The sequence below is a fragment of the Oncorhynchus tshawytscha genome, linkage group LG26 (genome assembly GCF_018296145.1).
Source record: "Oncorhynchus tshawytscha isolate Ot180627B linkage group LG26, Otsh_v2.0, whole genome shotgun sequence".
NCBI lineage: Eukaryota > Metazoa > Chordata > Actinopteri > Salmoniformes > Salmonidae > Oncorhynchus > Oncorhynchus tshawytscha.
The window spans coordinates 39912921-39930524 of record NC_056454.1 but is presented as its reverse complement, the minus strand read 5'-3'; the positions used below and the strand labels follow the sequence as shown (position 1 = coordinate 39930524).

At 43.9% G+C, this 17604-nt stretch overlaps 1 protein-coding gene across 2 annotated transcripts; it reads right to left on the bottom strand.

Moving 5' to 3' along the window:
• Positions 1–2266: 2266 nt before the first annotated feature.
• LOC112235315 (isocitrate dehydrogenase [NADP] cytoplasmic-like) lies at positions 2267–17408 on the bottom strand. 2 transcript variants are annotated; one of them, XM_042306630.1, is made up of 10 exons: positions 17234–17408; positions 16771–16856; positions 14629–14758; positions 10773–11064; positions 7699–7801; positions 7105–7282; positions 6724–6875; positions 5837–5977; positions 5376–5538; positions 2267–5280 (listed from the first exon to the last, which is right to left on the bottom strand). In XM_042306630.1, the coding sequence occupies exons 2-10, from the start codon at positions 16802–16804 to the stop codon at positions 5187–5189; spliced, it is 1287 nt and encodes a 428-aa protein (XP_042162564.1). In that variant the 5' UTR covers positions 16805–16856; positions 17234–17408; the 3' UTR covers positions 2267–5186. The 2 variants fall into 2 exon arrangements, with proteins under 2 accessions (XP_042162564.1, XP_042162565.1); XM_042306631.1 differs by lacking the exons at positions 16771–16856; positions 17234–17408 and adding an exon at positions 15672–15783.
• Between the last annotated feature and the right edge of the window lie 196 nt (positions 17409–17604).

Sequence of the window (17604 nt, the reverse complement as noted above, 5' to 3'; positions counted from 1 at the left end):
GACAGGAAGTGATATCAGGAGAAATAGGTTCAATTTGTCTTTGTATTATGATCAGTTTTCTTTATACTGGAATAGCATTTTTTTTGCCAGTGTCTTTTTGATAGGTAATGATAAGTCCCTTAGACATCCAGTACATTTCAATCCTAGGTAAAAAGGTCAAACAGAACAATCATGTACCATTATGTTGCCATTATATGTGCTGTACCATAGCGCTTGTATAGGGCATAGTATGCTTGCTTCTACATAGTATGCGTAGTATAGTATGCGTGCTTCTACACCTGCATTGCTTGCTGTTTGGGGTTTTAGGCTGGGTTTCTGTACAGCACTTTGAGATATCAGCTGATGTACGAAGGGCTATATAAATACATTTGATTTGATTTGATTTGATTTGTTATAATTAAGAAATAAGGCACGTGGGAGTGTGGTATATGGCCAATATACCACTGCTAAGGGCTGTTCTTATGCGCAACGCAGAGTGCCTGGATACAGCCCTTAGCCGTGGTATATTGGCCATATACAACAAACCTTCAAGGTGCCTTATTTCTATTATAAACTGGTTACCAACATAATTAGAGCACTAACAAGAAATGTTTTGTCATACCTGTGGTATACAGTCTGATATACCACGGCTGTCAGCCAATCAGCATTCAGGGCTCAAACCACCACTGTTCTTAGGCGTCGTGATTATGAGCAGCCCTTAGCAGTGGGATATTGGCCATATACCACACACCCTCGTGTCTTATTATTTAAATATCATTCATATAGGATATCAGAGTGAGGATTGACAAAGACTGCTTTGAAAGGCAGCCAAATGTGTAGCAATAAACATTTAGGACCACAAAACTAGAGATCCTGAATGTGTTCAAAGCAGACTAAACCAACACGGTGTCAACATACACTACATGACCAAAAGTATGTGGACGCTCATCAACCATCTCATGAAGGGATTCAATGACAAAAAAAGTTAGCTTAACATATCAAGAATCTTCTGACCAGTTTCATGGGCTAAGTAACCTGAAATGCAGAGAACTTGCCTACAAATTGGAACATCGAAACATTCCAGACAACTGGTCAAGAAATCTAAGGGTAAGTGATATTGAACTGAGAGATCTTTATCTGAATATAGGCATACATTTAAGATGAACAGTATACCACACCCCTTTTCCATGAATTCAACTTTGACCTACCAGCATCATCACACGATATCAGCACCCACTTACCCCAAGGCACCTCAATTTACATAAGTTGCACCAAGAGACCACTTATTTTTTGAACAAGCGATGTTTTCAAAGCTTGTGTACATGCTGATTATTTCCAGGGATACACATCCTGAAATACATGTAGATATCTTTGTTAGAAAGAATACTATATTTACCTCGACGTAGTGATGCCGAATGTAAAAAATAAAAATAAGCCTCAGAACATCAGGCTTCCTACAGTGCAGAGATGGCCATCTCTATGGTAGTCGCTTACTGGTGTGGGCCTTGTGAATATATTGACCTTCTTACATATCATTTTTTGCTGGAAGTTTTCTTTAAGACTGACAAGAGTTTTGGTTCAATACCAGCTAATGTGTTTACTCCCTCAGAGTTGATAGATCAAGAAGCCCCACATAAGATATGTTGTCCCATCCATCCAGCCAGGTTTTAAAAATAGCAATCCTGCTCTTTCAGTGGCAAGTGATCCATGTGGAGCCTCAGACTGGTAAAATGAGACTTCCTTCTCCCAGACAAAATCCAATTACGTTGGGACAATAGTAGCAGCCCTACAGCCTTTGATACCTTTTTGGAAGCCTTGGTTCTCGCCATCTTCCATTGGAAGTCTGAGTGCCTCCGTTTCCTTTCTTTTCCTCTGGGTCTATCCACCCATCGCCGCTCACGCTAGGATTAACCATGTGGATTCCATCTGGTGCAGAAAAGCTAATCATGCCAAGGGTGCTCCTGACTGTGTACATGTGGAAGGTGCATCGCAGTAGGCCTATACTCCATGTGGACATACCATAGTCAGTGCTTTAGAAGGATGTTGTGCTGCAACTGATAATATGTTGGATACAGTCATTTGTCATAGCTTCTTCCATTTCATGCAGATAAGATGTATTACACCTGATGAACAATGTCACTCAGATTACAATGGCACCATCTGGTGCCTAAAAGCACCAACTGTAAGACTAAAATCTTCCAAAGTGTTTGTGAGACCGTGGCACTAGATAAACAGTTTTACGACAACATTTATGGGATAATAGAAAATAAATACTGAAAGCACTAGACAATTTTCTCCAAAGCCCATTTATTGAGTTATTTATTTTGACCACACTGTCAAGTACAAACCTGCATCCCCTGGTTGTGTGTGCTTACTGGCAGAGGAAGGTACTTGGACACTCGTTTCTGTATGAGGGGGTAAGGTGTTAAGTGTGTTTTTAATCTTACGACCTCTTCCATAACCACAAACAAGGAGTGAGTGATGCTAGTATAGCTTTGTGAATCAATGACACCAAGTCAAGACAGTCAAAATCTAAACAGGCTACAGTAGTTGTCATGGCATAATATATATATATATTTTTTTTTAAATGGTGTGACATACTGAAGTCACTTTACATAACACAAGGCAACAGAAGGGTAAGATCACCCTCAGGCAGGACTGGCGATCACTGCTCACTGACCGACAACACACAAAAATACAACCATAGGGGGACCTTAGTGCAATTAGCGTAAAGAACACTGGTTATTTCTGTGTCCATCATTCATTAAAAACAGTCATACTTGGCAGAATTATAAACACATTTCACTAGACGATTGCTTAAAAAGTTATGCTTGTGGATCTCAAATTAGGATTCAGGCCACTTATATTGGCTGAGTGTTACCAAAAGATATGGCTAGACCATAGTGGTCATCAATGGAGAAGAGGGCCTCACATCAACAACCTGCCCAGGGACTGCGGTTGAAAATGAGTCGGCTAAAACCAGCACTTTTACAGAAACGTTGATTAATGTGCACTGTCCCTGTAAAAATACAATAAACTCACCCTACATCTGAACCCTACATATAGTAAAACAACATGGGATTAATAGGCGCTTCTCAAGGACCAAAGTCTCTAAACAATTGTTTAAAAAAAGTTTACAAAAACATGAATAAAGAGCCGGGTGTGCTGAAATAAGAGAGATGTATCAGTGTATGGGGAGGGGAGGGTTGGGGTTAGGATACGAACCTGGTTTAAGGTAAGGGGCATGTGGGTTGGTAGGGGACAAGAATGTCAGAGGTGGGGGGGGTAAGGTGGTGAAGGGCTTTGTAGGTCAGAAAGAAGAGCTTGTAATCAATGCGTTGAGAGGCAGGGAGCTAGTGAAGTTCACAGAGATGTGCTACCAGTACTTAGTGTGGGTGAGGGGTCGGGCTTATGGAGGGAGCTTGAGTTGACGTTAGAGAGTAGTGAGTTGCAGTAGTCAAGACAGGAGGAGATGAATGCGTGTTTCAACGGCAGGACAGGTGGACCTGGCTTTGGCAATGTTGCGGCGGTGGAAGAATGACAATTTGCCAGTCTGTCCGTCTTATGTGATGGTCAAAGGAGAGGGTGAAGCCAAGGTTGTGTGTGTGGGGGGAGACAGTGGTGTCAATCGCAAGATTACCAGCTTTGGTGAAGATGGATTTGGTGCCTATGAGTAGACGTTCCGTTTTATAAATGTTTAACTTGAGGAAGTGTTGTTGCAGCCATGTTTTTATTGCCGAGAAAGGAAATTCAATGTGGGTCGAATAGGGATTTGGTGCCGAGGTGATCTGGGTGTCACCTGACCAAGGAAGATGAAGAGTAAGGGGCCCAGCACAGTACCTTGGGGGACACCCTGTGTGACTGCAGTGGCGTCTGAGGTATGGCCATTGAGGGAGATGTAGTGGGTCCGGTTTATGAGGTACGATTGTAGCCAGGAAAGTGCTGTACCCTCAATCTGATGACTCAGAGCTAAAAGCGGCACTCCGGTCAAGGAGAATCAGGATGTTAAGGGCACCAGCATCAGCAGAGGTGAGATCATTCACAACTTTGAGTGCAGTTTCAGTACTGTGGTGGAAACCAGACTGGAGGGGCTTGAATTAGTTGTTGACTAGCAGGTGGGTTTGAATTGGGAGGCAACAGTCTGGAACAGAGTCTTGGAAAGGAAGGTTGGAAATTGTGCAGAAAGATGGTGGTGTCCGTTCCTGGCATTTTTAAGATGGGGGGCCTGCAGCTGTTCTGTAGTTGGAGGGGTGAGATCCGTGGGCAAGGGAGAGGTTGATGGTGTGTGATATATGGACAGAGGGCAGGCAGGCTTTAATGAGAACAGAGCTGTGATGAGTAAGTTGTGGTGTTGATGACATTAATTTTGAGATATAGGGAGAGTCAATGAGTGCAAATTCGTAGAGACGAATTTCAGGGGTGACGGTTGAGGTTGACGGGGGGAGGGGCGGATAAGAGAGATTGATCAGTCAGTGAAGTGTATTTGTGAGCTTTTCCTTGAAAATAGCTAGCGGAAGGAGTTGCAGAGTTCAGTGGAGGGAGTAGAGAAGGCGTCGTCACGAGGCTGAAGTAGTTTGCTGACAGTGGAGAACAGAGTCCAGGAGTTCTTATTGAAGCAAGCGGACAGCTTGCATGGACCTCAGGGGTCAACCAGGGGGAGAAGGACACGGGTTTAGTTTGGGGGGGGGGGGGTTGAGGGAGACAGAGCAGTGTTGACTTGGGCAGCTAGTTCATCAGGTGAGATGGGGGCGTGGTCAAGAGGCAGAGCAGATGGCATTAGAGTTGTAGGGGGTCAACAGCTTTTATGATGCAGAAGGAGTTGGTCTGTATTGTTGGGTAACATTGAAACAGTCCAGAACAGCAATGAAATAAGAGGCAAGATGAGTTTAATGAGTCCACATGAATATTCATATTGCCAAGCAACAGCAAGCATGGGGAGAGTGGGACAGCAATGGCAAGTAGTTTAGATAGGAATGATTCATTCGTTTTGGGAGGAAATCCCCCCCCCACCTCCCCCTGGACAAGAAATGACACCTCCTTGAAGCAGATAGACTGCTTGTGGAGGGAATGATTAAGTCTCAAGGGTCCTAGGTCTTCTAGAAGCTCTGGTTGCGTTCTGGGCAGACAGTCCCCCGTCATTGGTTCAGTGTTGGCCGGGGCCCATAGTCCCTGCTGTCAATCGTGTTTAAAGTTAGGAGATGAGGTGATCACAGTTTGGGTTGGTTGGACATCTTGGTCTTCAGGTTCTCTGACAGTTTATCCAGGAACTCAAAGGTGTTCAGGTAGTCTGAACGTTTGGTACTAAGGGAGAAGAGAAGATGAAGGAAAGAAAGACCGTTGGAGTCAGTCTAGTTTCAGAGTCAGATTTACTGTGCGTATGTATGCATGCTACTCACCCTGCCATGCCTTTGATACAGATAGCCAGATCCTTGGTCATGAAGCCAGCCTCGATGGTCTCCACGCAGACGACCTCCAGGGCCTCAGCAAACACACGCAGCTCTGCGTTGTCATCCAGCTTCGCCCGGTGCAGCAGCCCCCGCGACCAAGCAAAGATGGACGCTGCGCACACACACACACGTTAGGGACATGTCAAAACGTTGAGCTCTAGGTCCTCGTGTTGCCTGTGTTTCTCTGTGCTGTAATCAATAGAAAACAGTTTCTATTGGACAAATTCAGGTAGGTCCCTCCCAGTTTGGTGTAAGAAACATTTTGCAACATAATCCGTGTAATGAATACACCCCTGCTACACCCAGATCTACACCCAGAAGGGGAATGAGGCTGAATGGTTTATAGAACAGGCATTATCAGTCGGAGACCGAATGAAATAGAACATACATGGTATCCGTGTCTAATTTACCGATGGGGTTGGTGGATGTCTCCTTGCCCTGCTGGTGCTGTCTGTAGTGGCGCGTTACCGTGCCGTGGGCCGCCTCAGACTCCACCGTACGACCGTCAGGACAGATGAGCACACTGGTCATCATACCAAGGGACCCATAACCTGGGGTACACACAGGTATTAAATACATCTGTCACAAAGTACTTAACAGCCAACTGGATATAAGCGCTCAGGGACAGTAGTGCCAAGACAAAATATATATATCAGCATTCTCCTGTGTTCTGGAACTAAAAGGCATTCTATTGAGATAGTCTTAAAATATTCCTTAAAATACAAAACAAAAACAATTCAAAAATGGACTAGCGTCTGGACTACATCAGAGTACACTAGACTGGACTAGCTGGTCTTACCTTGGGCTACAGAGTCAGACTGGACTAGCTGGTCTTACCTTGGGCTACAGAGTCAGACTAGACTAGCTGGTCTTACCTTGGGCTACAGAGTCAGACTAGACTAGCTGGTCTTACCTTGGGCTACAGAGTCTACATCAGAGTAGACTAGACTAGCTGGTCTTACCTTGGGCTACAGAGTCTACATCAGAGTAGACTGGACTAGCTGGTCTTACATCTACATCAGAGTAGACTGGACTAGCTGGTCTTACCTTGGGCTACAGAGTCTACATCAGAGTAGACTGGACTAGCTGGTCTTACCTTGGGCTACAGAGTCTACATCAGAGTAGACTGGACTAGCTGGTCTTACCTTGGGCTACAGAGTCAGACTGGACTAGCTGGTCTTACCTTGGGCTACAGAGTCAGACTGGACTAGCTGGTCTTACCTTGGGCTACAGAGTCAGACTGGACTAGCTGGTCTTACCTTGGGCTACAGAGTCAGACTGGACTAGCTGGTCTTACCTTGGGCTACAGAGTCAGACTGGACGTCCCCGTCGTAGTTCTTGCAGGCCCAGATGAATCCTCCATCAGACTTCATGGCCTGAGCCACCATGTCATCAATCAGACGATGCTCATACCAGATCCCCTTCTGCTCAAACTTAGAGCGGTACTGCCTGGGACACACAGGAACAGGTCTGAGAACAGGGTTTACACACCTAAACCTCGTACTGTCCTTTATAAAGAAGTCAGAAATTGAACATTTGCAATGGCCAATTACCCTTTATCGTCAACCATACATTGTATGTGACTCGTGTGTATCGTCTACATGCTGAAAAATATATTGTCAATCGGGAAAATAAATATTTACTCGGCAATTAAATGTCTGAGGCCAGGCAGACATACTTTTCATAGATCTCCTGGAAGATGTCTTTGAAGCGTCCGTCATACTTCTTGAGGATGGTGTTCTTGGTGCTGAGGTACAGAGGCCAGCCTTTAACCAGCCCCATCTGGAAGGAGCTGTGGGCAAAGTCCCTGATGGAGCTGTCTGTGTTGTACATCCCCAGAGCCACACCACCTGAACCTGGAGGACAAAGACACATCATTCTTATGAAGATACTGTACACTCACATGAATACACCACACACACTAAGACAGCCACCTCCCCCCTCCCCCATTTTGCAAACAGAGCAATGGAGCCAACCTTAATCACAACCTCTAGTTAATCAAAATTCTGTGTTTGTCTACAGTATGTGCAGAAGAGGGAGGTACACAGCTGATTTATCATTCAGAGTTAAATCAGATACTGCCGTTCTCATATTGTAATATTTACACAGCAAACATGTGTAAAGATTGTCATATTGACATACACAGGCTGGCACCATAGGCTAACACAATATTATATAACGGACAAAATCTATTCTGGACATTATTTTCCCTTACAAGCAAAGGTTACATTTTAAGATTGATTTTAATTGACAAGTAAACTTGTGGTTTTACCTTCAAAGTCATGGACGACAAAGTTCATTGGCTCCCCAATCTTGGGTGTGAATTTCATCTCCAGTCTCCCAGGTCCAGGTACCACAAAGTCTGTGGCCTTGTACTGCAAAGGGGAGAGAGAGAGTGGAGAGGTCATAGATGAAACAGACAAGGGCTCCATCTAGTGTAGGAAAATAGAAGGGCAATCCCTGTCTGGGGCAACCAGGCACTGGACTACTGTTCACTGGATAGATGACAGTAACCTGTAATCTCAGAATAGATGACAGGTTACATTGCTGTTGGAGGGCTGAAAAACAGATGTGTCTGGTCAAAATGAATCATTGTTATGGTTGTCTTCAACCAATCAGTAGTGTGGATGCAACCGAAAGAGCAATCCGAAATAGCACTGTATTACAATAAAAAAATCCAGGCCATACCGTGACGTGATTGTCAAATACAGTAACCAACCAAAAGGTCAAGTTCCCACCTCATTTCTCAATGGAGTTGAAGCGTATTGACAACGGCATGGTGCCACGTAGAGGTTACATTGTTCTCTAGCTGCAGTACAGTATGAATGACGTTCCACTTTGAGACGTGGAGCCAGTGTGGCTACATCATGGTCTAAAGGACAACAAAGCCATTTTAAAATTAGTGACTGAGCGTTCAGTAACAAATACCAGTCCATTTGTCTCTCTGTGAGCAGGCCTGACCACCACACCTCTAGTCGGCATGAAGTTAACATGTGATCACCTGGAGACTGTACAATATCTCCCTTAATTAAAAACGTGTTAACCTGACGGGGTACCACTAACACATAGCTTAATTTACCTAGGGCATAGCATCCATCCTCTCTGTCTCGAGGTAAATCAGATTCAAGGAAGTGAAGGGCCTAGAGAAACCTAGAGAGCCAATCAGGGGTGGGGGTGGGCATGGTATTTATTGAATTAGGGGTGGGGGTGGGCATGGTATAAAGACATTTTGATTAGAGGTCGACCGATTATGATTTCTCAATGCCGATACAGATTATTGGAGGACCAAAAAAAAGCAGATGCCTATTTTTATTTATTTGTAATAATGACAATTACAACAATACTGAATTAACACTTATTTTAACTTTCATATAATACATCAAAATCAATGTAGCCTCAAATAAATAATGAAACATGTTCAATTTGGTTTAAATAATGCAAAAACAAAGTGCTGGAGAAGAAAGTAAAAGTGCAATATGTGCAATGTAAGAAAGCTAACGTTTAAGTTCCTTGCTCAGAACATGAAAGCTGGTGATTCCTTTTAACATGAGTCTTCAATATTCCCAGGTCAGAAGTTTTAGGTTGTAGTTATTATAGGAATTATAGGACTATTTCCCTCTATACCATTTGTATAGGGGCAGCAGGGTAGCCTAGTGGTTAGAGCGTTGGACTAGTAACTGGAAGTTTGCAAGTTCAAATCCCCGAGCTGACATGGTACAAATCTGTCGTTCTGCCCCTGAACAACCTATTGTTCCTAGGCCGTCATTGAAAATAAGAATTTGTTCTTAACTGACTTGCCGAGTAAAATAAAAGGTCAAATTAAAATTTAAAAAATGATTAACCTTTGACTATTGGATGTTCTTATAGGCACTTTAGTATTGCCAGTGTAACAGTATAGCTTCTGTCCCTCTCCTCACCGCTACCTGGGCTCGAACCAGCAACGACAACAGCCACCCTCGAAGCAGTGTTACCCATCGCTCCACAAAATCTGCGGCCCTTGCAAGGGGAACAACTACTCCAAGTCTCAGAGCGAGTGATGTTTATTAGCGTGCACCCCGCTAACTAGCCAGCCATTTCACATCGGTTACACCAGCATAATCTCGGGAGTTGATAGGCTTGAAGTCAAAACAGCCCAATGCTTGAAGCACAACGAAGAGCTGCTGGCAAACGCACTAAAGTGCTGTTTGAATGAATGCTTACGAGCCTGCTGCTGTTTACCATCGCTCAGTCAGACTGCTCTAACAAATCAGACTTAATTATAACATAATAACAGAAATACAAGCCTCAGGTCATTAATATGGTAAAAAACGGAAACTATCATTTCGAAAACAAATAGTTTATTCTTTCAGTGAAATACGGAACTGTATTTTATCTAACAGGTGGCATCCATCAGTCTAAATATTCCTGTAACATTGTACAACCTTCAATGTTATGTCATAATTACGTAAAATTCTGGCAAATTAGTTCGCAATGAGCCAAGCGGTCCAAACTGTCGCATATACCCTGACTCTGCGTGCAATGAACGCAAGAGAAGTGACACAATTTCACCTGGTTAACATTGCCTGCTAACCTTTCTTTTAGCTAAATATGCAGGTTTAAAAATATATACTTCTGTGTATTGATTTTAAGAAAGGCATCGATGTTTATGGTTAGGTACACGTTGGAGCAACGACAGTCCTTTTTCACGAATGCGCACCGCATCAATTATATGCAACGCAGGACACTAGATAAACTAGTAATATCAACCATGTGTAGTTAACTAGTGATTATGATTGATTGTTTTTTTTATAAGATAAGTTTAATGCTAGCTAGTAACTAACCTTGGCTTCTTACTGCATTCACATAACAGGCAGTCTCCTCGTGGAGCGCAATGAGAGGCAGGTGGTTAGAGCGTTGGACTAGTTAACCGTAAGGTTGCAAGATTGAATCCCTGAGCTGACAAGGTAAAAATCTGTCGTTCTGCCCCTGAACAAGGCAGTTAACCCACTGTTCCTAGGCCGTCATTGAAAATAAGAATGTGTCCTTAACTGACTTGCCTCGTTAAATAAAGTTGTAAAAAAATAATAATAATAATAATAAATAATAAATAATAATAATAATAAATAATAATAATAAATAATAATAATAATAAATAATAATAAATAATAATAATAATAATAATAAATAAATAATAATAAATAATAAATAATAATAAATAATAATAATAAATAATAATAATAATAAAAAATAGGCGTCCAAAAATACCGATTTCCGATTGTTATTAAAACTTACCAATTAATCCGTCGACCTCTAATTTTGATGAATGGTTAGTAAGGGTTCTACTGCTGAAGGGTGGTAAAAGGTTACCTGGTCTCCGTGGGCATGCCTGCCGATGATGATGGGTTTGACCCAGCCGGGCACCAGGCGGGGGATGTTCTTACAGATGATGGCCTCCCTGAACACGGTGCCTCCCAGGATGTTACGGATGGTCCCGTTGGGCGAGCGCCACATCTGCTTTAGCTTGAACTCCTCCACCCGGTTTTCATCCGGCGTGATGGTGGCACACTTAATGCCCACGTTGTAGCGCCGCGTCGCCTCCGCCGCCTCAACCGTCACCTTGTCGTCCGTGGCATCGCGGTTCTCCATGCCCAGGTCGTAGCTGAGGGAAGGGCAGATGAGCAGCAGGGAGGAGGATAATTGTTACCTTTAGGGTTCATGGGAGGACAAATGCTATGAAGAGTATGTGGGCCTGTGAAACAAATTAAAAAGTTAATATGTTTCTATCAGAATAAAGTTTAATACATTTACTGTGTGTTTTTGTTTGATGTCATTCAGCCTTCTATAATGAAATCAGTGGGGATTCCCAATGCAAAGCCTACCTCTGATGACTGAACCACCTCATCAGGGAGTTCCCTACTCTATCAGGTCTAACAGAGCCACACTGTACCAATCAAAACAGGACCCAGTAAACAAAACCTTCCCGTTTCAAATGCAGCAGGAATTAAACAATTGAAAAGTAAAATGTATTTGTCGAACAGAGCAACATTCAAATCAGTGTGAAATGATGTAAATCACAGTGTCATCACTATAGAGTAAGCTTGGTGAGAGGCTGAACCAGAAACAGTATACAAGATGCTAACATGAGAACAAAGAGGCCAGTCTTCGCAGGCTGCTACTACGTGACTGAACTAATGAATTACTCCTCTGAAAGACCCAACACATCCTAGCAGGCGATGGGGTGCTCTTGTTTTCCACTAGTTACCGCAAGCAAAAAGTCAATTGGCTAGATCGTTAAAAAAAAGGTGTCTTTTTGGTCTTAAATTTAAGGTTAGGAATAAGGTTAGCAGTGGTTAAGGTTGTTTAAAATGTTATTTTGAGAGAAATTGTAACAATAGGCGGGGTTTATGAGAGCTAGTGATGACTGACGTGCTACTCCTGGTGGCAATGAACTATTAGTTTGAGGAATTATTACATAACCAACTTCCCATTTCTACACACAGCTAGAGACCGGGTTGTCTGCTCACAAACTACATTTTTTTATTGCACCTTTATTTAACTAGGCAAGTCAGTTAAAAACAAATTCTTATTTTCAATGACGGCCTAGAAACAGTGGGTTAACTGCCTGTTCAGGGGCAGAACCTTCCGGTTACTAGTCCAACGCTCTAACCGCTAGGCTACCCTGCCGCCCCAACAATGCAACAAGGAACTATTTATTTGTTTATTGATTTAACACTAAATTGAAATCACCCCACAAATAAAGTGTGCACTGCACCCGTACATCCAAAAAAGACAAGACGAGGCATAAATACCTCATTTCCTTGTAAGCCTTTCCTTGTGTAAACTGGGTTTTGTTCAACCACCTTTCACCCAGTTTCTCCCTCCCCCATAGCCTAGTACTACAACAATGTGCTACTCCACAGACAACCGCAGGTTAGATGTGCTGATTTCCCCAATGACATTGAGATGCACATCTGATACTGTGAAACAGCACTACAGGCGTTGTGTAATGGTGCGAGATGGCGATAAATTGCCTAAGGACTGTGTGCGCACTGTGGTTGACCAAGATGACCCGTCCACACACCCCACATCCCCAACCAGACTGGATGCATTCCTAAGATTTGTGAAACCAATGAGTGTGCCTTACAGACACAGAAACTGGGACAGCAGGAATAAAAAAAAAAAAAATGAAACTATCCTTCTCACTTGACCAACTTCAGATGGCAATAATTTGATACATTTTTTAATTACTGGAGATAAATTTTAAAAAATTAATAAATCTGCCCAGGACATGGGTAACAAGCATGACCACAGGTCAGGTCATGGGTAATGAGCATGACCACAGGTTAGGACATGGGTGTAATAAGCATGACCACAGGTCAGGTCATGGGTAATCTCTTTCCAAAACACTTCTGCCCAAATGCACGTAGAGTCTAGTGGACGAACGCGTCAAACTTGACGTTCGTTAGCAGAAAGCCCAGGAGAAACTCCCGGCACATTGACATCAGCTTATTTTACCAACCAATAATTTCCCACAACACCTTCCCCCTAACCCTCCCGTACAATAGCACACCACAAGCACAGAGCCATGCCTCAGTAGTGCATTTCGCTAAAATTAAAATAGTTCACTCATTAAGGTCACTCCCACTGAATTCTAAATGGTCATTCCCACAGACAAACTTTGAATAGTTGATGTACCAGGCTTATTATGTGCTGTGCACAATAGCCTGGAGTCATGGGTTTGGAACACTGGTATGAGGTCATGGGTTCTTGTTGGTTATAGAATTTCCATTAGAACCTATCATGTTGCATCAATTCTGAAAATATTGTAAAAGTAGTAAGAACTCCGAAGCTCTTAAAAACAGACCGTATGCGTTTATCCTTTAACTGCCAGTTCTCAAAAACAGCAACTTTTCTAACGCGTTTAAGACACTGAAAAGCTCACATACAATTGTAATAATCACAGCACTGCAGCCAATGTCGTGTGTGTGTTTAATATCAGTCCACAGTCTGAAGGTCTAGTGCAAAGAGGACAGGACTAGAGCAGAGGACTGGACTAGAGCAGAGGACTGGACTAGAGCAGAGGACTGGACTAGAGCAGAGGACTGGACTCGAGCAGAGGACTGGACTCGAGCAGAGGACTGGACTCGAGCAGAGGACTGGACTCGAGCAGAGGACTGGACTCGAGCAGAGGACTTGAACAGTTCAGATTTGACAGACCAGAGTTGTAGATCTTGGAAAGGATTGGTTCTGGATCAATCACGCCACATCCAGCTCAACTAGTCTGCTGACGTCATGTGATTGTCTGGGGGGGTTTGGGTAATACACTGCTCTTTAAAACAGCTACCTCTAGGAACAAACTGGTCCTCACAGTTTCAAAATGCATTGGTCTTTTCAAAAGTGGTAAATGATTATACAAGTCCCTTTGATCTGGCCATCACACTACCTTTTACCCAACACTTGAAACATGCCACATGTTCTGAACAGACGCCTAATACAGCATAGCATGAGAGTACAATACAGAACACGTTGCACAATAATGTGCAGCGACAACTAACAAACCTGTCCTTGGTGATATTTGCTAGTGTCTAGGGTTAGTGTAGTGCAGAGCACAGCTACAATCAGCATTTTCCACATCACGTGTTATTCCTGTAACCTATAGGGGTTTCCTGAGCATGCGGCTTAAGAAAAGAAAACTTACCATTACCCCCACCCACCCGCCCGCCCGCCCACCCACCGAACCCCGCCCCCCACCCACCGCCCCGCCCACCCACCAAACCCCGCCCGCCCACCCACCCCCCGCCCGCCCACCCACCAAACCCCCCACCCACCCCCCACCCGCCCACCCACCAAACCCCACCCACCCACCTACCGAACCCCACCCACCCACCTACCGAACCCCACCCGCCCACCTACCCGCCCACCTACCGAACCCCACCCACCCACCCGCCCACCTACCCCACCCACCTACCCACCCCACCCACCCGCCCCACCCACCGAACCCCACCCACCCGCCCCCCACCCGCCAAACCCCACCCGCCGAACCCCACCCACCCGCCCACCACCTCTATGTATTTAAGGTATAGGAAATGTGTCAAAACAGGGTGGACTACCTGAACTTGTCCAGTAAGAAGTGCTCATTTTCATTGTAAAATGTTTCCGTTACCCTTTGCTACGGCGTACAGTAATGACTACAAGCCCAGGTGTAGCAGCAGGTACAAGTCACCTGTGCAGGTCCATCTCCAGGTAGGGGAAGATGAGCTTCTCCTTAATGAGCTCCCAGATGACCCTGGTCATCTCATCCCCCTGCATCTCCACCACCGACCCTGCCTTGATCTTCTGGGACATCCTGAAACCTGGGGGAGGCAGAGTAGGAGAGAGTCAGTCAATAGTAACAAGAAAATGGCAGCTGGCAAGCCTTCTGCATGTGGAAGTTATTTCAGCAGTGATACAGTCAAGGCAATTTCCCCCTGGTCTAAAGTACATATCAAATTAATTTACAACTTGCGCTTACTAGACCAGTGAGTCAGCATTTATCTTGTATCAAATGCCATTTTGCTAAACAGGGACAGTTTCAAAGAGATTCCAACCTCTAGTTTTACAAGTATAACAACGTCACCTGAACCATAATTCGTTTTAGCACCTATGGCCCATTTCTCTAAACTGAACATGGATAGCCTACATTAGCTACCGGCAAGATCAAGGCAAGAAACCTTGAGATAAAAAGCATCCAATCAACAAGGCAGTACCGGTGCTACAGCTGAGTCGATACATTGCTTCTTCTGAAAACTTCGTAACGATGTTTTAACGTTCCACCCGGAAAAGTTAACCCCAGAATGTTACATACATTGAACACCGACTGGCCATCGTATGATGAGTGGCTAATAGTCTAGTGATACTGGCAAAGACTAGACGGAAGTTAAAGAATCTACCGTTAGTCTGGGCTAAATTACCTAATGTTAATCGCGAATATTAAATTTACTGAATGTGTGCACAATCAGCCGGTGTGAGAGTTGTCATTATCTTCCTTCACAACAAAACTCAACAGGCCTACCTACATCTCTCTCCATAACACATATTGCAATATACATGTTCGAATCAAATAGGCCATTGTATTTTAAAGACCCCGATGGTATTTGTTATGTCCAACAATGGTTAGTTGGGCTATTGTAGCCACGGTTGCCAGACAACGGGGATTTAGCGACGATCAGACCAAATAAAAGCGTTTAGACCCAATATACCTAAGCAGTAGATACTATGAGTGCCTACCTTCGTTTCTAACAGAACCACAATACGTGGGTAATAGTTTCGGCTGTAGAGCGGCTTGTTCTGCACGGACTGGTTCTAGAAGGCTGCGGCTACAACTGACGAGGGGAGAGGCGCGGTTTCATATAAATAGAGGCGTCAACCAGGAGGGAGTTTGATTTCACTGAACCGGGATAAAAACGGGTTTATTGCCCCTCACCGGGCAAAAGCGGTAAGGGAGGAGCGCCTGGCTCAAATAGAGCTGGACAGGGCCACAATGTCAACAAAATAACATGATACATGTTTTATGTTTCTGAGCCATGTATTTTCTAATAAATAAATATTATAATTTAAGTAGTTTCCCTTGGGGAGGCAGGTAAAACGATATGTGTTTATATAAAGAGAAAAACTTCCGTATGTAAAAACACTGGCCTACATAGAACTATACCATTTTAGTTTTCAGCCAACTTCATTTTCGGCTTTAACTGGGGAAACCGGTTCATCCTCGTAATCAATGCTAACCCGGTTTACCCACGCCATTAATCGAATCCCCTCCTGGTCAGCACCAGTGAACTCACCCGCAAGACAGAAATGTCAAAACCTAAACCAGACACCCTACTCGCTGTTTTTTGTTCTCAATGTAATATATTACGTAGACCAGATCCAGCTGCTATTACATTGGTGTCTGTGGGAGACACACCCAGTTAAGTAGACTGAAACGTCAATGGTAAACTGCCTTAGTTCACCATCTTCATTTATCCACCATCTTTTCCTAAACCAGCCAATAGAGTAATCCCACACCGCTATGGGAGGGTGTTTATGGGCGGGTAGTTGTTTTTCCAAGAGGGTTGTTTGTGCTACGCGGCGGCCTCAATTGCTCTGCGCGAATCATTTTAATAAAAATAAAAACATTTAACAGTTCATGTTAAATTATTAGGAAATGCAGTTGATTTAGGTTCCCAAACACACTCATTTCAACACAACTAACCTAGGCTATCACAATTCTGCCGTTCCTACTCTATCACCGTATGCAATCGTCGTCTCTGCAGCTTTTTGAACAGACTGTTCATTGAGAAGGTGGTCTCATTAATGCACAAGTGCGAAATTGTATGATCATACTGACCTCCAAACCGTAGTCGATCTGGCGCACCGAGCATGTCTTCGTTAAACGAAGTATAGGGAGCTTCGTCTGCCTCAAAGAACGTATGCCTACAATGAATGACAGACGCGTTCAATGTTTTAATCAGGTCGATGTTGCTACAGCACGGAGGGCTTATTTTTAAAGTAAAATGTTGTGCAACATTTCAACACGAGCATTATGTTGATTTGGCAATGTGATCATTAACTTATAGAAAACACCGACAACAACTCCGGCGAGGAGAGACTTATGATATACACTCGCCTGGGTGTTTTCTATAAGTTTATGATCACATTGCCAAATCAACAACGGCACCCCACCCTTAATGCTTGTGTTGCAATGTTGCACAACGTTCCACTCTAAAAAGACCACAGTGCTGTAGCAACATCGGACGGATAAAAATACAGAGTACAAAAATTAGGCACAACTTCCTAATATGGAGTTGCACCCTCTTTTGCCCTCCGAACAGATTCAATTCGTCGGGGAATGGACTCTACAAGGTGTTGAAAGCGTTCCACAGGGATGCTGGCCCATGTTGACTCTAATTATTCCCACAGTTGTCCAGTTGGTTGAATGTCCTTTGGGTGGAGGATCCTTCTTGATCCAGTGGAGGATTTAGGTATCCGAAATGGGCAGCCGCGACCGGTTTTCTATCGCTCATTTTCACGTCACGGCAATGATATGTCACCGTGTGGGACTGACCGTCAATTAACCAATGATATGTCACCGTGTGGGACTGACCGTCAATTAACCAATGATATGTCACCGTGTGGGACTGACCGTCAATTAACCAATGATATGTCACCGTGTGGGACTGAC